Genomic DNA, 26,294 nt, shown 5'->3' with positions numbered 1-26,294 from the left:
TCAGAGTGTTCCAAAAATTATTTAATCTCTAGTAACTTTGTGTCTGAAACAGGTGTCAAATTTAAGTTAGCCACCAACATATATACGTGGCAGTTCAGGAGAACAGCATTTTAAGTTCATTGCTTAATCGCTACTGCTATCTATATAAACAAGGAAACTAACAAAAAGGGACTTTTACCTCCGAAATAGCAAAGCACACAGTCGGTATTTTATCACAGGAAACAAGTAGAAAATAAAGGAAGCAGCCTGAATATAGCGGTGGGTGCAGGTTAATCACTTATTTAGTGGTGCCCTTTTCACTTTTTTTTTTTTTTAATAACTTTCTTGTGTTCACTGAGCCTATAATAAATGCATTGATGTCTAGTGCTAAATGTATATTTAAACCACATTGGGTAGTGTGCTGATGCCAGAAAAATCTCCCCTGTGCAAAGTTTTGCCCTCCTCATTTTATTTTACTTTCAGTTGCTTTGGAGGTAAAGCAACATGCACCGACCTGAGTCCTTTAAAAGGCAATGTGCCATATACTCCCTGACCTGCAGTGTCAAGCATCCAGGTGCCAAACTTCACAGCCCAGGTTTCCCGTAGGTATAGAGAACATCCCCAGGATGATTCAGAACCCCTAAATTAGGTAGTTACCCATCCTCCAAGGTCTGTACTAGGAACACAAATTCTTAATCCAGATATTCAGATGAAAGACACCTGTAGTTTTATGATAAAAACTGCTTGATTATGAGTGTTTACAGGGAGTTCAAAAAGCTTTGTAAAAGGCTTCTCCAACAGCTAATTGCCCACTTAGCCATTCCCCACCTTTACAAAGCTTTAAAATCTGCAGCTCATACATGGGGCTACCACTACATCGTTTACAAAATGAACCACACAAACCTCAGATTCCTTTTCCACTCCATAAACACTGTCAAACATGATGCCTAACAGCATAAGCTTTCAAGCTCACTTGACTACAGGCTATTTTTAAAGGACAGTCTTGATTTTTTCTGTAATGTGAATAAAGGGAAAAAAGATTTATGACAAAGCAATTATCTGTTTTGGGCTATGTTACAATGCGGTACAGAACATTAAGTTCTGCAACAAGACTAAATATCTTTTTATTTCTGCTTTAGCATTCCATAGCCAATGGAGTATGGATAGCAAGTTTAAAGTTTTTATTTTTGCCATAAAAGATCATTTGACTTTTTCTCTCCATTGCAACACATATTTCATTTAATAAAGTTTAAAATAAAAACTACTAAAATACTGCTCTATTCAAGGATTACAACTCAGAGGGGGGTTCATTTAGTTCCATTAGTTTTAGCATCTGTGTTTTAAGTTGCAGATTGTTTCAAAAATGGCTATTGAGGTAATGCACTGCTTCATTTACAAAGGAAATTGGATGCTTAATACATTTTTGCAATGCAATAGTAACAAAGTGGTAGCACTTGCATAAAGCAGCCCACTGTAATACCGGGTTTTGATCCTATCTGGGAAAAGGTCTGACTTGTGCTGAGCCAGCGTGTTGTTACTCCATCTGGCTGTGTCTTGTCATTCAGTGAAGTCCACACAACAGATAGCCATGTTTGGGAAGGGTTGTTACTGTATCTGTGCCTAGAAAAGCCAAATTTGTCAGGAGAGGATGCTTATGAATTTAACTAATTGCAGAGATTGTTTGCAGAGAACAGATTGGCCCAAGCGAACCGAGCACAGCATCACAAACCTGCACTCTCTTACGTGCTGTTGATATGGCCACTTGGAAAGGGGGGACAGGATGGGCGCAACGGAAACCTCACCCTCATGGCCCTAGACAATATTTGTTGGTGTTGACTCTGCTAGAGCCATGCCAGTTTTATTTCAGGGGAAAGACATATCAGAAAGTATGAGATGTGTGTGGCACAAGGTGGTATTTCAGAAAAGACACATGCCCAAATTCATTGAATTTGAAAGAGATGGTGGCAGTTATCACCACAGCACCCACCGGGCTGCGCAGCTGCACTTGTGAAACACTTTTGTGAGCTTTGTTTTGCAAATCCTTTTAATTGGTTTGATCATTCTCTGCTTCAGATAATCAGTCTCCGTCTTACTAACTTGTTATTTCCTAGTATTATCACATCACGTTAGTCACAATGCTTTTCTTCATCTAGGTACATATTTGGTTTGGTTTGATTCGATCCTAAGATACACAACCAAATTAAAAATGTTTTTACTATATTAACTGCAACAACAGGCAAAGAAGAAAATGACAATTTTTCATCTGCTTAAGAGGCAGTCTCAGAATAGGCCCAGGTCTTGGAGATACCTGTACTGTGTCTGAGCACTATTATAAGCATGAAGGAGAGAATCAAAACTGTGCGTTCAAGTTCATTACCACCTCATTGCAAGTTTTACCTTAGAATTAAACTTAAATTGAGACCGAAATGAGTTTTGTTATCCCTATTGTGCTGCACAGAGGATGATTCTTTCTGACAGCAGGGAGAATGATTGCCTTTAGGACTGAAAACAGAATTTCAGATACCACTGTGCAAAATAAATTCAAAAAATCAGCTTATACTACAGACACTTTTATGGACTGCTGTGCTATGTGTTTGCTCAGCACCCTCTTGCCAGTGAATAGCTGTTGTCTGAAAGTGAGGAAAAACTGTCTGATTTGAAAAGTGCTCGTGCACTAAGGTTTCGTTATCCTTCCTGGAACACCAAGAACAACACCTGTATCACATTATAGCAACAAGTGGCTGAATTTTCCCAGTAATTCTATGTCAGCAAAATCTTCATCTACAAACAAGCATCTATATCTCAGGACAGTAAAGCTGCGAGGCAACACAGAACTTGAAGGTCTGAAGCCTTTTATCTAACTTCTAATGGCCAGTCAAAGCACGCAAAACAATCAGGAAACAGTGACACAGGAAAAAAAAAATCTCTAAAAACTGTTTCTTGTCTTGCACTAATATTTTAAAAGTTTGTAAGCCATATTTAAAAATTCATTGTCACCTAAGAAGTCAGCAACATGTAACAAAACGCATCACTTTCTACATTTTCTTGGAGCATTTATATTTGCATGTGTTATGTGCTATACCATACAGACCACTGTACTTAGGACAAAACTCTGCTGTATGCAGTGTTACCCTGTTAAGCACCAGGAAAAGGTGATTTCAGTCCTCTTCAAGCAGAAAATTCTCACAGGTCTACAATCTACCAGATTACACATTACGCCCAGCCTGACAATTAATGGCTTTTGTTACAGAGATACTCTAGTTTATCTATAAAGCAAAGAAAGCACGAAGCACAAAGCCATATCCACCCTGGAGGCTTCATGAAATAACAGTTTTTCCTTCAAGAAACAGCAACTTGCAATGAAAATGCAAGACAGTACCTTACAGAGTACAGCATGGCAGGTTAACCAGGAAAACAACCCTACAGGAATAAAAATGAATACCCATCTAACTAGGCAGCACCTCTTGGCTACATCCACTGCACGAGAGGAAAAAGAGTAGCAGAAGTCTTAGATGTGCAAGTTCACTTCAGGAACGAATTCAAGTAGCATCTTTACATGGCAAGCTATATTAGTCTGTGTAACAGAAATGTCAAACTGTATTTAAAGCAATTGTCTATAAATTTGCTGATAACGCCACTGTAGCAGCAAACGTTTACAGAGAAAGAGGACAGGGAGCAAGTTTCTCCCCCAGACAGCAGCAGCAGAGTAAGACAGAGACAGGACATTCTTCGGTGTGGTGCTGAGGAAGGACCAGCGCCAACACTCAGGCAGTACATAGCACGGTTTGGCAGTGCCAGCACCATGGCATGCAGGACTGCCACGTCAACGCAAAAAAAAAAAACAGAAGGAAATGCAAAAAGTTACCAATGCACACAGCAGAAAATATCAGTAAGGCAATGAACCTTATAAGCATTGCTACTGCACATTCAGGGGCAGCGACACAACTTCTGTTTTAAGTAAGCGAGACAATGAGAAGAGCCTCCGTTTAATAAAAAGTAGATCCAAATTCAATGTCCAGCAAAGGAAAAGACTATGTGGTCATGAGTAGATAATTTGACATCTCTACTCCATCATTTTCCCACTGAAATGCAAAAAAGATAGCAGTGCATTTCTTCATATCACCCTTTGCTGGTCAGTTAGAAACTTTTCAAATCAAAAATGTTTCATAGATAGAAGTATCTAAACATTTGCTCACATCTAAGCTCTTGGCCTCTTCCTGTTACATTTAACCGGTGATTATTAAATGAAAGGCAGTTAGTATGTATGAAATTTGCCACATTAGTAGTTGCTACATTGGTGGGAAAACTGAGAATACAATAGAAACTGATAAGGATAAAGTAGTAGAAAGCGTCTCTCTTCCTTCAGGAAACAAACTCAAATCTTTATGGTTATAAGCTCTTAAATGAGAGAGATGAGCTCTTCGAAACATCTAGCAACACAAAGTAGCAACGTGAAAGTAGGAAAGAGCATATTCTTAAGCGCACACTGATGACAAGATAAGGTGAAACAGCAAACACTGAACACTTCAAAGATTTAAAAAGACCTCATGAGTAAGTATTCAGAACTGTTCTAGTCAGTGTTATCGAAACAGAGAATTCCAGAGTCAATCCATGGATTGTTGAATTACTATTGTAAATGTTCATCTTTTAAACACTACTTTGGTCATTTTGAAACCAGCCAATAATGCTTCTGACATAGTGCCAGCTTAGCCATTTTTATTAGCTTTCCTGAGGCTTTCAATGCAACTGCCATTTTATTATGTAAAATAAACTTAGAAAACAGATTGTGTCAGTCTTGGTTAAACTAAGCAAACAGCAACAATAACCACCGCCACCAGGCTAAAAGCGTTGATTTTTTATTTCCTGGCTGAAATGCCTTATGAAAAAATTTGCTCAACCACTTATTGTGGACATTCCCATCTTCTGCTTATCACAAGACAACAAGGCATTTTATCGGAGGTTGTTCAGCAAACTTTTCCATTGCTGGATTACATTCTGTACATGCTCTACCATCAACAATTACTTATGAGTTATAAATGGATTTAAATAAAAATTGACAACTTTGGAGCAGTGATTTTTGCAAAATGTGTATGAAACAAAACATCATTTTGACGAGAATGATATATTTCCATTGGCCCTGCCAGTTTACTCAAAAACACAAACTGGCAATCAGATGATCCTAAGCCAGGAACTTTCTTATAAAATATGTGACCAGATTGCTCCTCAACCCATTTTCTGAAGAATCTAAACAAGTTCTTCATATCTGACAGGGCTGACTATTGTGTGGAGAGGGCTTGTGACTGATGAGATTTTTTTTTTTATTTTTAAAACAAAGTGCAAAGTCACTACTCTGTTGCTGCTAATTAGCTGCTGCCTTTTTAGCCTCTCTTGCTACAGAAGCAAAGGTCACATGCTAGTGGCTGGTGTGATGGGAAGGATCCCAGCAGCCTTTCGGCACGTTGACTGAGGTCAGCAGAAGTCAGATGAGTGATAAGAAACCTCAAAAATGACATTCTCACTCACCAGTGTTAGGAAATACACAGCCAAGATACAGAGACACTGTCATGCAGGGAGTCTGTAAGTCATGAGTTTGAAGCTTCTTATAAATCTGAAAATCCATGTGATTAGTGAGAGGAGCAGAAAGAAAAGATTCTTTATAAAGGCCTGACTGTGAAAAAGCTTCAGTTGGGCCTCAAACACTTGTTTCCTAAAAGAAACCTACAGACCATGAAAGAATACAGAAAACTATGCTCCTCCTCCCCAACAAGAGGTCCAAATCTGATCTCCTCCTCCTTCACAGAGCTAACCATATCAGTGCAGTATGCTTGACTCAGCCCTGTTGATAACAGTATTTACATTAAATTACAGATGCAATAATTCAAGAGTTATCAAACTACCCCCGTATGTGCTATTTTCTTCAAAAAAAAAAAAAAGAAAGACCACAAATAACTGATTCAAAAAAGAACTGCGACACCACGCGTATCACAATACTATGGAATCTTTCTGATAGGATAAGTGAAGCTCTGGAGTACCACAACAGATGGGTGGGATCTCCCTCCTTCCCTTCACTAACTGTGATCTAATTAGCATGCTGGGTCCTACACCCTAAATACTTCATCCCTGTTGTAGGGAAAAGCGATTTCCTTCCTGCCCTCTGACCTTCCCAGTTAATGGGACTTTACCCTCAGCTAACCTTGGCCTGGGATCCCAGGGCCTTGCACAGGTGGAAACTCTGCTCTGGCACCTTCCCAGGGTGCTGGGAGCACAGCCGTGCCAGCGATCTTGGCATCAGGTATGTTTAGAGTCACAACACTTCTACAGCATTGCAAAGTCCCAGGACTGCAGAAACCATTGTTATAAGGAGTCAGCTGCTGAGTGATCTGGCAATGCAGCAGACCAAAGGGAAAAAAAAAAAAAAAAGGCATGGAAGAAAACTGGAATAGGGATGCTGGATGAGAAGAATAAGATGATTGTTTGAGTGGGGAGTATTCCTAGAGAAGAAACTAAATTAGATGATGGGATTAAGGAGCCTAAAACAAGAGTAAAAATAGACCTGTTACCTGCACCCCGCATAAGCCAACTAGAGCTGTAGCCTGACACTGTATCATCTTTGCCCTGAAGAAATGCAGTCTTCTTTTACAATACACCCTTTCCAGAACAGCAGCTAGTTGCTGCTCTTTTCTGCATCCTCTCCAACTTCTCTACAGCCTGTACTGGCTGGGACTGCAGGAAGGGTACCAGCTCTGCCTGCCAATATTATATTATTCTGACAATAATATAGTTTCAGAGACAGATAAAATCTTGAAGAGATTGAATCCGTGATAATTTTAACTAGCTATTGTATGCTATTACTACCCACTTATTCTCCTCATTTCCTGCTCCTTTCTTATCTGAATTTTAGGTTTCGCAGTGCTGTTTTTCCTCAGAGCTTTAGCTGTGCATGGTCAAAGCCAGGGTAATTCAGCTGTAGCTCATGGAGATTTAACAGGCAATAAATATGCATGCAGGACTTCTCCTACACAATCCCTCAGAAAATGTTAACAGAAATGAAATATAATAGGAAAAAAAAAGTATTACTCACTCTGGTGAGTAAAATGCATCTGCTTTCTGATTTCAGGTAAGGGAGTCCTTAGTTGAAGTTCTGAATAAGGAACAGCAGAAGTACTCAAGTACAGTACTACATGAGAAAGCAGATTTATTGGAAAAGGCCTTGTTGACTATTACGTTAAAAAAGAGAGTGATCATAGTGTGTACCTGGTAATTATGCACCTTTTACACTGTGTTGAATAATTAAAATACTCAGAAGGCATAGCTCAATCCCCCACATCCATTTGGGTCAAGATATGGTAAACACTAATATGGGCTAGGTAAGAGAACAATACTATGTCAATGTTTCAGCGAGAAAAAAAAAAGTACGAATTAGAGCAGAACAATTCAGAGTAGTTTTTGAGTGGAATGACATTAAATCTGATTCTCCTTTGAAGAAAGGTGTCATCATATACACATGCTCGGCCACAGGCCAAGGACTCACTTCAATAAAAAAAAATCATAGAAAATCAAACCTTCTTTCTTGTTGCCACAAAGCTAAAAAAATATAGCCAAACATTTTCTTTTCCAATGGAAAAGGAGGTGGTTTTATTTTATTTTTTTTTTTGGGTGTAATACACTGCAATTAATATATGCACATGTTTTGCTACTCAGTAGTTTTACCTTCTGGTCCCTAAGTCTTCCAGAAGGACCCACCTTCCCTATGTTAGCGATGAAGGAGAAGCAGGTGCGTTTCAACAGCTCACCCACCTGACTCTGGTGGCAAAATTTAGAGACAATATGCATTGCTTTTGGTATTACCTTCCCTCCATGGTCTAACAGGAAAATCAAGCATTTACTTCTGCCTACCTAAAATTTTAAAATTTAAGTGCTTCAGTGAGGTAGCCTATGTCTTATCTTTAAATATTCCTTGCAAAGAGTGGCAAAGGTTTTTACTGTTTTCCCTTGAACACTCCCTCCCTCCCCCGTGATTAGCTCAATATTAGAATATTATTACAGGTTCCAGGGGAAGGGCATCTGTAATTCCCATTACACAATGTTTTACATTAATATTATACTTCCAATTGCTAGTTCATTTTGAATGGTGAAAATTTGAGCTTACAACGTTATGTAAAGAAGAAAAAAAGTAGCTTTTTTTTTTTATTTTTATGATTACTGGAGTTGGATTTGGTATTCTGCATCAAGGTAATAAAGGTATGAGAGATCTAACTATTGTAAGAGCCTGCTCTGGCAAGAATCTTGAATCACCTCTTCCTAACAAGGACTTGTTAAAATTCAGCAGGTACACGTTTTGAGGATTCAATCTACGCTAAATGCCTGCCAAGTGAAGGGGTCAGACAAAGCCTTTCCTTGCTGTTCTTCTCCCTGGCAGACGGTGACTGCTGCAACATGAAGCAAAGGCAATGAGGCAGGGGGACTGTCTCTGCTGCTCTCTCAGTAGTTGTTACTGCAGCCAGTGTCTGAGCTCTGAAGAGGAGAAAGACAAAGAGAGACACACATGCAGAGGAAGGAGAAGCAACCAGGGGGAAATACTTCAGCAATAGTCTGGTGAAAATGAGGAAGGAACGTGAGAAAAGCCTCACAAGAGGGTTCTCAGGACTCTGACTGGGGTTTCAGAGGGGCGGAAATTAGTGCTTGTAAGAAGCCAGAAAAATCAAAAGTACAGGAGAAATTAAACTTCTGTAGTTAGCTAGAGAATATTCCCCTGCAAAACGTGGACTTGACCATCTGGACTCAATCTATGAAATAGAAATAAAAAGTGTGAGACTACATTATAAAACAACCACTAATTTTGCTTAATTTTCCCATGTACAAGTATGTAACTCACTGAAAACTTTCATGAGCCTTTTGTAGTGTTTGGGTTTCCTTTTTTTTTTTCTTGCTATTTTCCCTCTCATGTCTTAAAAAAAGTATTTATTTATTTTTTTAAACATCATAATGATTAAATTTCCAAAATTAAGTACATGTGTTATAAAGCTTTAAAATTAATAAGGCCTGCTCAAGCTATTCCTTGACACTCTGCAATGGTTGTCTGTAACTCTCTTTCCAGCAGGATGCTCAGAACTAGACCTCCATTCTAGAGGAGTACAAGAAGGTGCCAATTGCATTGATTCTTTTTTACATCTTGTTGCCTACTTCTATCCATTTTATTTTCTTTCCTGTCAGATGCAATGCACACTCTTGCTATGGAAAACAAATAGTAATTTGGTTTTCGAAAAAAATTTGATGGCTGATTCAATGCATCAACATTGGACCTTCTTGTTACTTAATGCCAGGCCCTTTTCAATACCTTAGGTAATGTACATCTTTGCATCTGAAGTTTGTACCTCTAAATAAAAATGTTACATTTCTCAAGAACAGTAGACTGATGGAAAAAATATATGTTGGAAGTTAGGTTCTCCCTTAAAAGTTTTGTTTATACTAAGCCAAGATTCTCAGAAAAAAAATGTTGGAGAAGGTCTGATGGGCTACAGGACTGAAAAGGTTAGAGGAGAACACGTGCTTCTTCTGCATAACCACTCACACACTGCATCTACTGCTGCAAGCTCACAGGGACAGGGGGAAGGCTTGGAGAAAGGTCAAGGAAGGTCTGCACATGGATCCCAGCCTCTCATCCTGTCACTTTGCTCCTGCTTCCTAGACCATAGGAGTCACAATGCTGTTTGGCATACGCCCTTGCATGGCAAAGGTCTCTCTGCTTGGACCTATGGCTTTCACCCAGATCACATGCAGGCTGTTACAGCTGTCCCTCCTTCTCAACTCACACGTCTTTAATATGATCTTTAAGAAAAGGTGCACTCAAACACCTGTTTAAAAAGGAGCAATTTGCTTCATAACTAGGCCATCAAAAGTCCATACCTCATGGCCCAGACCATTCATTCTTTGTATTTGCACTTCAATCAGATTTTTGATTGGCAATTTATCTGAGATAATCTGAAATATCCTTGGCTGGCATTTCAGATGGAAACAGTGTGCCCTACGTTGAGTCAAATTTTGTATTCAATGCCTGACAGGTATCGTGCCCTGCTAAGAATTATGACAGGGATGGATGAAAGCTTGGAGACTTCACCGTACACAGGGGATTTGTCACATCATTTGCTTGGTTTTACTTTTAAGGCATTATTGGAAATGCGCTCAAAAACCCAGAAGATTCTGAGGTTATTTGCTACCCAAGGACTTCAAAACAGACCCTGTCACCAAGATATTAACATTCAATAGGTTTGGAAAAGAAAAACATTTTATGAAACTGCTTTGTAATGTGCTGCCTACCAGGGTCCAAGGCTCCTTAAGCAGTGGCCAGCTCTAAGGAAGAAAAGTAGAATTGTGTGACAGATACTGTAGTGAACTCTGGACCATTTGTTTTGTCTCTTTTCTGTCTTCTGGAATACAGTTGACATTAAATGACAGGAAATATTTGTACATTGGTGAATGGAAAAACAAAATATTGACTGCAAAAAATGATGATTTGAAAGTGGCAGCAACATTAAAAATACGATTTCAGTATGACATGAATTGCAAGCATTTGATAAAGAAAAAATAACATATATTGATCTCCCTCATTCTGTAATATGAATGTCACTAAGATCAATGAAAGTCACAAACACACACAAAGCAAATTATAGTGTGTATCACTATGGAATAGCTGCCTCTGGTTTTACACACACTGGAACTGTAGCATCATAATGCCTACAGTTGCACCCAGAAGACAAAACCATATTTCAGATATTCTAAGTGATAAAGCCTGACTTCCTAGCATCATTTCACATTCTTCATAAGCTAAAGGGACAACTATTGGAAGGATTTTTGCACCTTTTTTTTTTTGTTGTTGTTAAAAAGGCAATAAACTCCATACAGTTGATCAGTACAAGACATGAACTGTGCTAATGAATTTGTTCACTAAATAAGAAGTACTGGCAGTATTTTCTTAAACAGCATCATACAACGGACATGAAAACAAACCGAAACATCTTAAATTGCTTCTGGTTTACTCAAAATACACAGGCTTACAGGGACAACAGCAAAGCCAAAAAACAGCAGCACACAAGTCCAGCATCACCAAACTTCTCCTGATGTCAAGAATGCACAAAACCAGCAGCACATGCTTCCCTTTTACAACAGGCCCCAAAGCTGTGCACAGCACTGGCAGGAAAAAAGAAAAGCTTTACAGTTACACAGGCACCTTTATAATTTTCATATCTCAAAATTATGGCATTTCCAATAAAGGCTGCTTTTGAATCTCCATTTGCTTTTACAACTAACTTTGTTTCACTGTACTCTGTATCTCCTACTGTTAATTCTTGAAAGAAGCCCATCAAAGATCAATCCAGTCTGTTAGGATTCTGGATGCTAAAATTGATTTTTTCTTTTCTACTTGTTCTTTTGAAAGGCTTAAAAGTGATTTGCAGCAATCAGCATAAAGGAAGTTGATTGACAGAGTTTAGCAAAGTGATCTAGAGGAGATTCATCTGGGGAAAACTGCATACATTAGAAACTAAAAGGTGACCACAGTTTTTCTCCATCTCCTCTCAAAACAAAATGTATTCTTTTAGATGTGGAAAATCATTCTAAAAGCTTCTACAAATAGTCAATGAAAAGCTTAGAAAAACAGTTTTAAATAAGATTGCAATGGTAATCAAACAAAAAGAAAGGTTAAAAAGGCAAGCATTACAACAAGTAACAAACAAATCCATTGACCTTACTCACACAAACCTCAGAATCATAGCTGCCAAACTTCCCTCAAATAAAATACAGGAGATTTAGCTGAAATGCCTTTATATCTCTTCCTGTGGAAATTATGGCCTTTTTCCTCCTTGTTGCCTGACTGTTCTTTTCTTCCCAGTTTGCTCTCTCAAATTGCTTTTCCCTGCCACTCACCTTCCTTCGCCTCCCTGCAACAAGAGAGCACAGCTGGAGGGTCCTTGCTGCACTCTCTAGTCAGTGGTAGAGAGGGAGAAACAGAAAGGAAAGCCTGTAGCATTTCAAGTGCTGCTTCATAAGCACCTCCAGCCACAGATAAGTAGTGGGAAGGCACAAAGAGCCCTCCTGAAGATGCAGTAACTACTGCATTCCTTAAACATTTCTAAAAAATAATTAAAAAAAAGCCCAAAGCCAGCTCCTTAAAACCGTCCAAAAAACTCTCAATGGTAATACGATGGAGTTAAACATGTGTATCCCCATCTGACATTTTCATTCTTCTGTTCTGAATATTTTTTTTAACCTATGGTTATGTGCACAGTACAATACAGACAGAGACTAGAATAGGCAAAGGATTTACTTATATGTTTTGCTGATGGTGCGGGATAAACTTGTGTACTACTGCCGCTACTTGCAAGGCCTTGCTTTAAATCCCGGACAATTCTACCACCCAAGTCAAAATTATTCCTTTTCATTCAACGCAGCAGCTACTTCAGTTCAAGGCTGTTTTAAATTCATTTGCAGGTTATTAACAAGATAAAGCTTTTATCTGCCTAAAACTAGAGCAAAACCCCAAAACAAACATTGTTATCATGTTGCTTCAGACTCCTATACCTTTTCATTTACTTTTTAAGCTACTCCAGATTTTCTGGACTTTTCCCCGTTCTTCTGAGACTCCAATTTATTCTTACCTGCAAATATAACTAATGAGTTAATCATCTCGGCTTTCAAATCAGTTATGTGATAAAAAAGCATGTAAAGTCCTTAACATTTTAGCCTGTAAAAGCTACTATACTTCTGTACTAACAAGTTAATTTGTATGTATCATAGAATCACAGAATGGTTTGGGTTGGAAGGAACCTTAAAGACGACCAGTTCCAACCCCCTGCCATGGGCAGGGACACCTCCCACCAGAGCAGGTTGCCCAAAGCCCCATCCAGCCTGGCCTTGAACACCTCCAGGGATGGGGCATCCACAGCTCCTCTGGGCAGCCTGTGCCAGGGCCTCACCACCCTCTGAGTAAACAATTACTCCCTAATATCTAATCTAAAACTACCCTTTCTTAGTTTAAAACCATTATCCCCTACACTCCCCGATGAGTCCCTCTCCTCCTTTCTTGTAGTCCCCCTTTAGGTACTGGAATACATCAGGGTCTTTTTTTTTTTTTTTTTTTAAATCACGTTTATATCTGTGGAATTTTTCCAGTGCTATTCTACATAATAATGTATTTCATATAATTAGTTTGCTTCTATCTGGTAACTTACTGTAATTTACACGCTGTTGTATTTATTGGAGACATAAAAGAAAAAAACATATTTGAAATGCCAACAAAAATGGAACTCAACACAGAAAACTAAGAATTTTTTCATTAATGATAAAACATATAGTTATGAAAGGTGGCACACAGGAGTCATTCACTCACTGAAATACTGCAGAGACTAAGGGATTTATGCAAGCTAATGATACATACAAAATGATACCTCAGTTTAATACATCACTGCACTAGCAGCTTGCAAAATAACTACACTTCTAAACCATCTCAGTCTTCTGCTCAACTACTCATTGCAAAAATTACATTTTTTTTTTTCCTTTAGAATACCTATCCTTGTTAAAAGACAGAAGGATTTTGCATGTGTAAACCTACAGATTAATCTGATAATACCAAATATTAAGGTCAAGAACTATCAATTAAAGACATTAAACATGATTGGTACTCAGATATGATCTTTACAAATCCAACTCACAATCGCATTGTGTATTTCACAGAAGTGCAAGAAATAATTCAATTACTTCCTTGCAGGCTGACCAGAATATTTTCTGTTAGTCTTGTAGGGACTTTTGTTATATATTACTTGAATCTTGTGGATAAATCTCTTGAACTCTTACAGAATATATAATGCAACATTTGTTAATGCCAATAATGAAACAGTTTCTTTAGAGAATATAGCACCTAGATTCATTTTATAATCAAAACTCATTTGCTTAATTGTTTTTTATTCAAAGGCTCACATGACCAAAAATCTTTACATCTTCTAATTACACATTCCTGACTATATCAGCCTTAGTTTCTTCGTAGTTGTAATTTAGAATGAAATATTTTTTTTTAGCACAGTAAAGATTTTTATCAAATAATAGTGGCAATCACCATGAATCCAAACCTGCTTTTATTTTTAATAACATGATCTAATGAGAATTGCCATCTGTAACAAAAGCTAATTCAGCTTCCACATTGTTGTCTAAATTTTATACGCACATTTTAATTAGTATATAAACATTTGAAAAATATTATAAAAAAACAGAAAATAACTTTTTTATATAGAGTCACAGAATGTTGTTAAAATTTTAAGCTTTATGAGAGTCTAAGCAGTTGTTAAATGATGGCTGTTTACCTCGGTCAAATTCTACAGTCAGCGGAGTGGTACTTCACAGGGTTTCACGTATAAATCTCAGAAACTGTTCATTAGTGTTAAAACATAAAAGACCTTGCATGTAGAAGTGAATCAGTAGCTGGCACGCTGCTGGTTGGTTCTCTGCTAAACCAGGACCAGGGCCTATCACGCACTTGCAACTAGCTTTAGCCAGCTCTGCAGTGTAGTTCCTGGCTCAGCTCAAAACGCAAGGGACACAAAATAATTCTCCACATACCTTCTCATGCAATCCAGTGCCCGAATAAAGAAATCTTTGTGAAGCTGATGCTCATCCCTCAAGATGGAGCACTGCTCCAGTGTCACTGACATGGATGTCCGGTCTTTGGCACTTTTGCAACAGGTGAAACGGACACCATTCAGCTTGCGGCAAATCTGAAACACAAGCAGATGTTAAAGGATTGCTTTTCTCTCTCCTCAGGTTCTCTACACACTTGCAGACTGTCAACATCCCACAATTCTACACCCACGGACAACTAATACAGAAAATGGTATTTCTCAAGAAGAAAGCTGCTATTAAAAGGTGGTAACTCAATACTGAATCATGTGTCTGCTGACATATGACTTAACTGTCATTACAGCTAAATTATTTATTAGTGCTGCCTTGCGGATTTTCATATTCTAAGGATTATCGACATGCTGGCCTGACACAGGGGCACTAAAAGGTAAAAATGTTGCACTGAAAGGGATTGTAAATTTCTCTTTTGTTTTATAAATTTGCAGCCATAACACTCTACAAAAACAGGACCAAAAGATGATAGCTACTGATCGATAGCCCATTTCCAATTTGTCCAAATTGAACATCTTAAAAGCAGATATTAATGGTCTCCATTAGGAGGACAAGCCTGAAAATAACCTGCCCACTGACGAAAAAGAAGGTCTTACTGGTTTGAGGAGAGAGCTGCACGCAAGCTTGCCCTACAGTTGCCATCTATGATTGTTTTTGCTCCCTTGATATTTACTGTAGCACACGTAACACTTGATCCCTCAAACACATGCTTGAACTTCATGCATAGGTACTACACAAAAATTTCTTCATAACAAACTATGGAGTTATCATCTTTTGTTTTCTTTTGTTTCAGTAGAAGGCATTGCCTTCTGTTTTTATCATCAAAAGTCAATTAAGACAGCACTGTGACATGTGCACCATGTTTTATATTTGGACTGATGAGGAACAGGTTCTGTAGAAAGCAGGAGAGATGTCCAGCACCCAAGTTGTCTAGTTTGGATACAAGACACAGTTCATGGAGGATGGCCCGGTTCTCCAAGCCAGAGAAACAATCAAGTCTCAATCCTGTCCCCACACCCCAGCCCAAGTGAAGCAACAAACTGATGCTGGACACAGCAACAACCGCCTACTATTCTTAGTTCTTATCATGGTTAAACAAGATACTAAAACATCTACGCTTATTTATAGGTTACCAAACCACTGCATCCAATTTCCTGAACTTGAAATATAAAGCACTCATGTTAGTCTAGACTATAAAAGAAAACGTTGCTTCTGTTTTTTCTCACTTTCTGTGACGACCATCCTATTCAATTAAAGCTTAATTGCCTCAACACCTAATGAATGTTTAAAGAAAATAAAGAAATACTTTGACAAGGTTTTTTTCAACTCAGACTTGGGAACACAGAGGACTAATTCCTCATGAGGGTACAGATGCAGACAAATCCATCTTAATACTGAAATTAAAACTTAAAACTTTCAACAGCTAAACTGTTCAGAACAATTGAACCTTAACATGAATGATTGCCATGAAGTGCTTGCTTTCACCTGACACTGACAAAATTCTAAGGGATAAGGGAACTATGACACATTTTAAGGATCCTTTCTTACTTTAAGAAGCAACTGGTTGCTGTACCAGCCCATTAGGATATACATTGGGTTCAAACAGTTTACGAGAAAAAATTGACAGAGAGCTGATGTGCCCTATTATGGGTCTATTTTTCCCCTGATATCATTTGTCCTAACAAAAGGTAACATCCTCTCAACCAAGCTTTGCTTGCTTCTGTCCCTGGACATTACCAAAAGTAAAGAGCTACAAGAATAAGGCAAGGTTACAAATTACAGTGTTTACACCTCAGCCTGAGGAAACTTTTCAGCTAGGCCATGGAGCACTGAGTTAGCATCTTTCAGGATAAAACTGGAGCGTGATCTTCATAACATTACTTCAGCAAATAAGCAGTTGTAAAAAAATCCATTAATGGCATTCCCCGAAATTCCTCTTAAAATAAGTATCCTAGATAATACTTGCAGCCTTTCAAGGTCTTTGTGAGTATGAGCAACATCTCAGAAGTCCAGGGAATTAACTGAATCTAACTTTGAAACCAAAGAAGTATATGCTAGTAAAGGAGAATCTGCGTTTTCTTTCTACAATTCAAAACTATAAAACATATTTGCTTAAAAAAATGGGAATTTGTATTGCAATTTAAATAATGTACTATAAGACTTTTTTAATTTATTTATTTATTTATTTATTTTTTTAAGAAAGCGTCAAGTAGGGCTAATAATGCTGTGCAAAGAGTTAACTGCTTAGTTGAAGACATTGATTCTCTTCACACTCACGTCTTTTCAAGTCCATGAGTCACCACAGCTACTTGAATCAAATGAGTCCTACGCAAAAAACAGGTAACCATTCTGGATGGATGACAGCCTTTGGTTCAAGTAGGGGAGACTAAACCCCAAATCTGGGCTGACAGCACTCAACTGAAGTGCTGGAGACAGAGTCGGTTTTGAACTGAGAAACACTCTAGGCACAACAAACAAATGGCCATAACTGCAATCTGGAGGGCTTATTTTGCATATAAATTCAATCCAAATGGCTCAATCATTTTAAAGTGGATTAAGCAGAAAACAATCCATTAAATTAAATAAGCAGATAAAAAAATCCTTAGCTTCTGATTTAAAGAGCAATCTAGGTCAACATGATAGTCCAGCACAGATAAGTCCTCAGAATAATTCAGTTCACTAAGCAGCAGCAGTTAAAATAAATAATTAAAATGGGCAAACAGTGATCAGATGCTCAAGAAATCTAATAAGGTACAATACAACAATCTACGGTAATACCATAATATCAGAACACACAGCTTACGGTATGTGTCCTGATCGAATTTTATCCTCGCTTTTGCTCACTTCATCATATTGGGGATATAGGAAATGTCTGTTTTTCATTAATAAGCTTTATTATTAGATATTTTTATTCATGTTCCCAATGAGCACAGATTTAAATTATTATCACTGTGATTAAATTTAAGAAGGGGATGATAAAAATTGTAAAACAATGAAAACTAAAAAAGGGTAAATCAATATGCTCAGTTCTCCTGACATAGAGAAGAAAACAGGTCTAGCTTAGAAAATCAAAATATACATTTAAATCTCTGTCTCATTATATTTTGGATAAGGAATGTTTGTGATATCTTTTTGTGATTTTTTTTTTTAATGCAGATGTGTTCTCACCAGACTACATGCAGGTGCAGACACATATACAAATCCATGTAGAAACTCACATCTCATATACTATAACAGTGGTATCCTTACAGCTGGAAATCTGTCTTTCCAACGTATAAATCTAATATAGTATAACAGTGTGTATATCAGCAGGTTCAGAAATACCCTTCTCAAAAAGTTATGAAAGTTATGTAAAGTAATGTAAGAGAAATACAATACAGGGAAGGAAAAACTTGAAGCACTTATGTCCAAACCATGTTCTTCACCCGTGAAATTACTTTCAGGAAATCCTGAATAGATCATAGAAGATGACTTTCTATATACAGAGATTAAGTAAATTCTATCATATGCTTTGTAGCTCAGTTTATACTATCCCAGACTATTTATCTTTTACTTCTTTGCAAAGCAACATTTCACAGTAATTGCAAAATAGACACTGCAAAAAAAAAAAAGCTTACATTTTTATGCACAATGGATTTATACTACAATAGCGTGTGATAATATTAACCCAAAGAAAAAATTTATTAGCAATATAAAAAATTATACATGTTACCAATATAGACATAATTAATATTGTCGTATTCCTACTGTTAATGAAAAGTCATTCAAAATATTATGTAATATAATGATATAATATATGACACTTGCATCAAACAGTTACTTCCCTTGAAGGATACATGCATTTGAAAGTTCCCCAAATCACATGATTTTATTTTTCACTTTCAGTGGACATCAAAGGCTCAAGACTCTGCTAGTACAAATGGGCAGGGCCATCAAGGGTACTTTTCTAAACCTAAAACAATTACCTACTTAAATCTCAGACTCCTGAAAAGCCTGATGTCTTTATATGTATCTGTTCGGGTTTGTTTGCTTGTTTTTAACATATATGTGCAAAATCACAGAATTGGGGAGAAGGGGAATCTAATGATAAAAGCAGTTTTATTGATATATATATTTAAGAACCGTATTCTGCATCATACTTCAGGGCTTTCTGACACTAAAGAATAAAAGCAATGTTTATTAAATAATGTAAACCTTGGTTATTATAGACATGATTTTACACAAAAAAAGTTAGATACCATAACTGAACACTGTATAGCTCATATGAGGTGATATATTTACAGCTATACACAACCATCCAGGAAAGAGATTCTGCTTGCCCATATAGGAGATGAATGAATCTCTCAAGAAAAGGCCCTGGGGTTGTGAGGCATTGGAACAGGTTGCCCAGGGAAGTAGTTGAGTCACCCATCTCTGGAGTACTCAAAAGATGTGTGGATGCAGTGCTGAGGGACATGGTTTAGTGGTAGATTTGGCAGCGCTAGGTTAATGGTTGGACTTGATGAACTTAAAGGTCTTTTCCAACCTAAATGACTCTATGATGGTTAAATCACAGTGACCAAGACCACCTCTCTTTTCCAATTCTGGCTAGGTCTACCAGTAAATGTAGGAAGAAGAGAGATATTCAGGAGTGGGATAAGAAGCCAACAGAACAGAAGGGTTAGAGCACCATTTCAGCATACCTACTTGAATAATTGAGTTTTCCAGTCAAATCCTTGAAATTGATTGCATTTACTACATCAGAAAGCATGCAAAAATTAATACATCATGTGAATGTATTTGAAACTAAAGATCTTACCGTTGCAGCCAGCCACATGATTTCTACATTCTTTCTCCTCTTGGCCTGGATATTTTGATGAAGATTTTCTAATAATCCCTTTAAATCATTTTGTTCTTGAAAATGCGGGAGGCCTAAAGAAAAAGAATGGTAGGGTTGATCATCATGGTAAGGTTCATGATAGTGTTGTGCTGACTGAAGAAAGTGCTTATTAAAGAAGAGGTATATGATTTACAGCCTCATTTGGGAATGCAGGATGGAAAGCACTGGCAAAATATTCAGAGAATAAACAAATCTTACTTCTAAGTATGGGGTTGTCCTCCCTAAGGGCTTCACCTTGGAAAATTAAAATGTCTTCAACTTTCATCTTAAAAATGGAAGGTGAAAACGTTCATATCTTTGTTGTAGTTCTGTTCATCAACTATTACAGAAATCCATTGGAAATGGATAGAGAAATAACTGAGTATATTTAGAGCAGCTTTGATGCTTTTTAAAAATGTATTTATTTATTTTGAGGTGAAAATATTTTGCTTTTGTTTTCAAAAGAATGCATCTCATTTTTATTTTAAAATGATGCTTTAGTTACTAATATAACCTACATTTACAGGTGTTAAACAGGACTTAACACCCTCATAAATCTAACAAATGATATTGCTCAGTCTGCAATGAAATAAGAATTTCATTTTGAAGTACGAAGTAATTTCAAGGTTTACCTAAAAAATGAAATTTTACCTACTTTCCCTAGTTGTGCCAAATAGGATGACGTTTTGTTAATCATACACACCTAGAGGGAATTCAATAGTAAACAATTTAATTTGCTCTTCTGTGTTGTGTATATATAGAAGGGTTTTGTTTTAGGTATTACCTTTATCTTTAGTAGTTTTGAAAACAACCAAAATCTATTTTTCTAAATGATTTGTTTTTATGTTAGGGAAAGAGAAAAAAAAAAATCAGTAGTAGTATCACCAAAATAAGTCTTAGAATCAATTGAAACAAAATTAAACCAAATCTATTAAACCAGTCTTTTTCTGCAATTACATTGACATCCCCTACTCTAGAAAAAGCAGAATGTGCCATTTAAGGGGAAAAAAGCAAAACAAAACCCCTATGATTTATATGCAGTTACAGGGAGTAAAAATGATGCCACTACTATAATTCAGGTCAAAATCCACTCTCCCAATCTGATCAAAGCTGTAGTGATCTCTCTTCTATCAACAGGCTTTTTAACTTTCATCTCTAATGAATCCCAGTTTTTCTTTTTCATAATTTATAGTGAGAAGTAATTGAAAAAAAAAAAGCATTCTAAAATTGTTTAAGTTGTGCTACACATACTGTCCACACTGATAAATGAAACAGCACCAAAACTCAAACAAACAAAAACACTATACAGGAAAGATACATTAAAACCAGGCTTGCAATAATTTTACTGATGATTGTTTGATCTGAGCATTACAATTCCTGACCATAGAATTATATGCAGAACATATAAAAATACATCAGAACTTCTGTGACTATTATACTTATCCTGCATCTGTTCCTTGAAAACATACAGCATATGAAGAGTACTCTAAAAAGATGCTTCCAGATTATGAGAATATATCACTAGATAAACATTTTGTTGCCTCAAAGTAGCTTTCCTTTGATTCACAGCATAAAATTGATCATCTCAGAGAGATGACTTCACCACAGATAAAGCAAGATTATCCTAATTTACAGTATTGCCAAATGAGTTGTATCTTGACTGGATGTGATAGCTTAAATTCTTTGTACCACAAAGCAGTATTAAACTGTCAAATCATTCTCATAGATTATAAAGTGGAGAAGCCTTGAAGTATGAAACAGACTCATAGACTGTGTACTGAAATATATAAATATACATGCACTACTACATGCATTATGATGCTAAGGAAGAAAACCCTTTATTTGCTTTCAGGATTTCAAAACCTTGTATGCATCTCTCTTCTCACATCGGATACTATCTTTAAACAGTGATGTTGCTGTTGGTGCTAGGTATCAAACTTGCAATATTGTGTATCAATTGTGCCACAGCTTTACCTTGTTATGCTTTCAGCTGCTCAAATGAGTAAACTAAGGCATCTTTTCAATTACATGTGCTACTAAAGAACCATCATCCTATGTCTGCATTCTTACTATCATTAACTAATCAATAGAAGTGTGGTGGATGCAACAGCCTGGCCAACAGGGCTACCAGTCCTCAAATTCTGTCTGGGTTCATGAGCTCTATTTGTAGCTAACAGCTTTGTGACATGGGTCTTGCATTTATTTTGTAGCACAGATTTGGCACGATAGGAAACTATCTGGAAAGGTGTAACAAAGCCATCAAGGAGTCATCAATACTGAATGGCTCTCACATGGCTACAAAATCAGGGCTGCTGCTGGCTTGGATGGGGGTTTATCTTCCTAAAGGGGAATCCTCCTCTGGCAGAACGCCTTGGAGAATGTGTACTCCTGCCCCTCTACACCCCTCTTCCCCCCCCCCCCCAACCCTTCACCCTGCTTTTTAAAAAACACCCCTACCCCAAAAAAGAAAAAAAAATCACCGGAAGGAGGTATGGGGATACTGTAGGTGCAGGAGAGGGCTGGTTTAAAACACACATTCCTCCAAGCCAAAAGAGTGATATCATATAATGGCACAGAGCAACCGGGAAGTGCAGTGGAACCAGAAGGTACTTCATGTTATGTAAAAATTTGGACAAAAACCAGACTCAGTTCTCAGAGGTAGAGAAAATGCAAGGGAATAATAACCAGAATAGACATGATCAGTTAGACAAGCATGGTTCTTGCAACTCTGTACAGTCTGGAAGAAGTCCAGGAAGACTGTGCAGCACACTAATAATTCTTCTAGAAGAAGGCACTACAAGGTTGGTTCCTGTCATTGAAAAGGAGCAAATACTGTATGCATGCAAATTTTACTTTTATGTAATAAGATCTGCTTACAAAGTCACAGATCTACCTTAGACCTAATTCCAAATTAGGTTAGTTTTTCAGGAAGCTTTCTTGGCAGGAACTAATTGCTAACTTATTGTAGGAGATTTTCTGTAGAAATTTTCATAATATTAGAGATGTGAGTGGACTGGTGGTCATACTGCTTAGCCCTCAGGAAAAGAGCTTTCACTTCTGCTGGAATCATTAAAAAATTGAATTTTTGCTGATACAGAAGATAAGCACACATGTATATAGAGTGGCACATCAGATAAAACTACAAGTACATATATGTAATGGATAATTAGAAAAACAAACAAACAAACAAAAAAAAAACAAAAAAAAACACAACAGAAGCTGTTCTATAAGAGGGCACAAGCTTTGCATAGGATTTTAACCAGCAGTATCCACCATGAGGAATTACAAACACGTCCTGTAGGGCAACAGGTTCTTTAGGTTCAAACATGGTTACCCAAGTGGAACAGGCAGAGACCTAAATCCAAGCCATTTTAAGTCAGCCTGCACAATTTGTAAGTTTTAGGAATATAATTTAGGCATTAAGACTGCTTTAACAGGTTTATATTGATACAAATGGTCCTTTTCAGCATAGTAACAGAACACTATGTTTATGATGACACATTTCTATAAAATTTGAATGTAGGACCCATTCTAATAGAACCATGCTATTAATATCAGTGACATTATGATGTGGCTCATTACTGAGAAATCTGTAGATACAGATGGAAGCAGTCTGCCATACCTTAACACATACTTGGGAAGAAGAGTAGAGGCAATGAGTGAAACTGATGAAAATTCCCATCGAGTACTTCTGTACAAATATAGTAACTATGGAGTGTCCTCCACTTGAATTATTAAAGAGTAGATCGTATTAATAATTTAAGAGCGCTGTTTGGTTCATCATTACTGCATTTCAACCTCTCTGTTGTTTTTGCTATGGCCTTGGGCCTGCAATCACTGCTGACTTCAGGAGGGATCTGAACAGGCCCAAAGTGCTTAACTTGATGGAACAAATTATGGGATTGAGGCCTACATCTAAACACAGCACATTAACATTGCGCTAATACTACTTTCTTATCATCTTTCATCTATTAAACCTTTTAAAAGCCATTTGGATATTGTATTATCTTATACTCACAGTCAGGAGGCATTTTTTCCGTAAACAAGTTGTAATATTCTTTTAGAAGTTCTAGGTTTTCCTGGTTAATGTTTTCTTGCAAAGTGGTATCTCCAAACCTATAAAATCACAGTAAAATAATGAAAAGTCTAAAACATAAAGCCAAATCATCCTTCAGAATGCGTTATTTGTATAAAGAATTTGATTTTTTTTTCTAGTGTTGAATGTATTAAATTTTGTCAAATGTACAGCTGCTAATCTCCCATGTGCTTTGGAACTAATATTTGGGAAAGAGGTAAACAGCCATTGGTAAGTCTTCCCAAAACATATGGACAAAGTAATCCATTTACATACAATCATTCAATAAAGCACAAGTTCTGATTCTCTTCATGAATCCTGAATAAATGCAAGGGCTCTCTGTGGGAATTCCAAATGGGAAGAGTACAACTCCTAAATCTCTTAATATACCTGAGCAAAAGCAGTAGCAGTAATTTCTACTTAGAAATTAGATGATATTGAAGCCACACAAGATGGAATAGAGGTAAGCGTAAGGAGAAAAACCTCCTGAAAGACTAATTTCTGCCACTGGAGTACTCTGGTCTGAGACTATTTGCTATAAATAGTCAAATTGATTAATCCTCCAGACCTTCTCAGCCCTATGCTGCTCCTGAACTGTAAGTTATTTTATTTTCTTGTGTCTGAAATTAACGAGAAAACTCTTTTCCTGCTTTTGAACAGTGATTTCTCTATTAAGCTTCACAGAGCCGCCATTAAAGGCAGCTCTGTGCTAGCTGCCTTTAGAGGCTAGCTGCCTCTATGCTACACCTCTGTGTAGCAAGGTGGGGGTTGGTCTATTCTCCCATGTGCCTGGTGACAGGACGAGGGGGAATGGGCTAAAGTTGCACCAGGGGAGTTTTAGGTTGGATATTAGGAAGAACTTCTTTACTGAGAGGGTTGTGAGGCATTGGAATGGGGTGCCCAGGGAAGTGGTGGAGTCACCATCCCTGGAGGTCTTTAAAAGACGTTTAGATGTAGAGCTTAGCGATATGGTTTAGTGGAGGGCTTATTAGTGTTAGGTCAGAGGTTGGACTCAATGATCTTGAGGTCTCTTCCAACCTAGACAATTCTGTGATTCTGTGAAACCACAGGCTAGCTCACTTCAGCTGCCTGCATTTAAGCTTGCTGCAGCACACAGACATCACTGGTCACACTACAGTGCTGCAGCTGTGTCAGGCAAGTGTTCTGGGGTTTCTTGCAGCAATTTAGTCTGCTGGGAACACACTGCCCATGTTCCCAATAACCTGTTCCTCACAGAAAACCCAGGCTGCATCAGGATGCCATTACAGTTATCCACAAACTGACTATTGCTATATGGAAAAGTACCTTTCTTTCTGAGACCAAAATTTCCACAACAGTGAAGTTTCACATGTAGGTTAAAAAAAGTCTCCTGCTACTTATACTCTGATTGATACAGAAGTAAGGACACGAGTGTTCCTTAGGCAGTTAGGACCAAGTTTCTGTGCCTCATCTTTAGAATAACATTGAAACAAAGAAAAGGAAGACAGAGTAGAAAATGGTGCAAAACTAAAAAAAGAGGGGCATGGATAGGTAAATGAGAAATTCAGGCAGACACAAGGGGATGCAAATCAGAAGATTCCAAACGTACTCTTATATCACATGGAAAGTAATCAAATATTTTACAGGGCAAAAAAGGAAATGATTCAGCTACTTCCCTCAAGAGCCATTGTTGCACTGTCACACGAGTATTTCTTTTAAAACAGGCACATTATCAACTGTGCTTTATTGAAAGTAGATGTTAACAGCTAATTAAGTACCATCTTGTAACAATTTATCACAAAACAATTTCTATTTTTATGTTCATTCTCCCACTAAAACACCTTTTAACAAAAATCATGTGCAGTGTTTCCAATCTCAAAGACAAGCACGCAATCAAGTTGAGCAATATTTTCAACAAAGACTAATGTTAACACCTGTAACCACAAGCATAAGATGTTTCTGCATGGAATAAACCAACTTGGTTTGCTTGAAAGATAATTCATTAATTTTTCATGTATGGCTTTCTTTTCTCTGGGGAGAAGGTAGAATCAGAAAAAATGATGTCCACCTTGCAATTTTAGCATTGTACAAGCTTTGTAATTTAACATGACCAACAGCTAACCTTCTCTTGGGACAGAAAATTAGTAGGTTGGTGAAACTTTGACTAACATTGCACTGAAAAAATAGTTTCCAGCAATCCCTTCAGAGGACTAGTATTAGCATATTACAATTTTAACATCAGCCTTCATGTTTCCAGAGGCATATTACTAACATATTCTATGCAAATAACTAACACCCCTCAACCTTGTCTAAAAAAAAAAAAATCAAACCTAAGAAGTTGAGAAAAATGTTCTCTTTCTGGTTTACAATTTGTTCAATTCCACCTCTAAAATGGTAAGAAGTTGGAATTTTCAAACTTCTGTTTGAAAAGGCCAAAAGTACTGCACATTAAGATTTATCCGTGTGAACTAGAAATCCATTCCCTATCTGTATCCAAGGAAAACTTGGTGTTGACTGTGTGAAATAAACAGACTAAGTCCCGCATACAGCCTTATCTTTACTTGGCCTTTTTCATTATTTTGCATTGCTCCATAGCTTGTACTTATTTCCTTTAATACTTTTGAAAATACACACAAAGTCAAGCTGGAATGGTCCAAGAGCAAATAACGAAAAGATTTCTTTGTAATCCTATGAGAGATATCTTGTACTAACACAGCATACTCAGAT

The 26,294-nt window shown here is 37.3% G+C and overlaps 1 protein-coding gene and 1 long non-coding RNA gene across 21 annotated transcripts in view; one reads left to right on the top strand and one right to left on the bottom strand.

Annotated features, from left to right (window-relative positions):
• Window positions 1-9,098, top strand: part of LOC140002320 (uncharacterized) — a 37,979-nt gene extending 28,881 nt beyond the window's left edge. The window contains exon 4 of one of the 2 annotated variants that reach the window (XR_011808673.1): window positions 8,306-9,098. This is a non-coding gene — a long non-coding RNA (uncharacterized lncRNA). The remainder of the gene's footprint in view (window positions 1-8,305) is intronic. The other variant, XR_011808672.1, reaches the window with a different exon arrangement.
• INPP4B (inositol polyphosphate-4-phosphatase type II B) overlaps window positions 1-26,294 on the bottom strand; it is a 359,615-nt gene that overhangs the window by 75,327 nt on the left and 257,994 nt on the right. For 18 of the 19 annotated variants that reach the window (XR_011808668.1, XM_072036748.1, XM_072036745.1 and 15 more), the window contains 3 exons: window positions 23,532-23,629; window positions 19,454-19,566; window positions 14,587-14,741 (listed from right to left, as the gene is read on the bottom strand). Coding sequence is in view for 18 of the 19 variants with exons in the window: in XM_072036748.1 (XP_071892849.1) it covers window positions 14,587-14,741; window positions 19,454-19,566; window positions 23,532-23,629 (366 nt within the window). In the remaining variant the exon portion in view is untranslated. Of the gene's footprint in view, window positions 1-10,933; window positions 11,167-14,586; window positions 14,742-19,453; window positions 19,567-23,531; window positions 23,630-26,294 lie in introns of those variants that run through there. The other variant, XM_072036751.1, reaches the window with a different exon arrangement.

This window comes from Anas platyrhynchos, chromosome 4, assembly GCF_047663525.1.
Source record: "Anas platyrhynchos isolate ZD024472 breed Pekin duck chromosome 4, IASCAAS_PekinDuck_T2T, whole genome shotgun sequence".
Classification (NCBI taxonomy): Eukaryota; Metazoa; Chordata; class Aves; order Anseriformes; family Anatidae; genus Anas; species Anas platyrhynchos.
The sequence above is the reverse complement of the archived record's forward strand: the minus strand, read 5'-3'. Positions and strand labels throughout refer to the sequence as shown.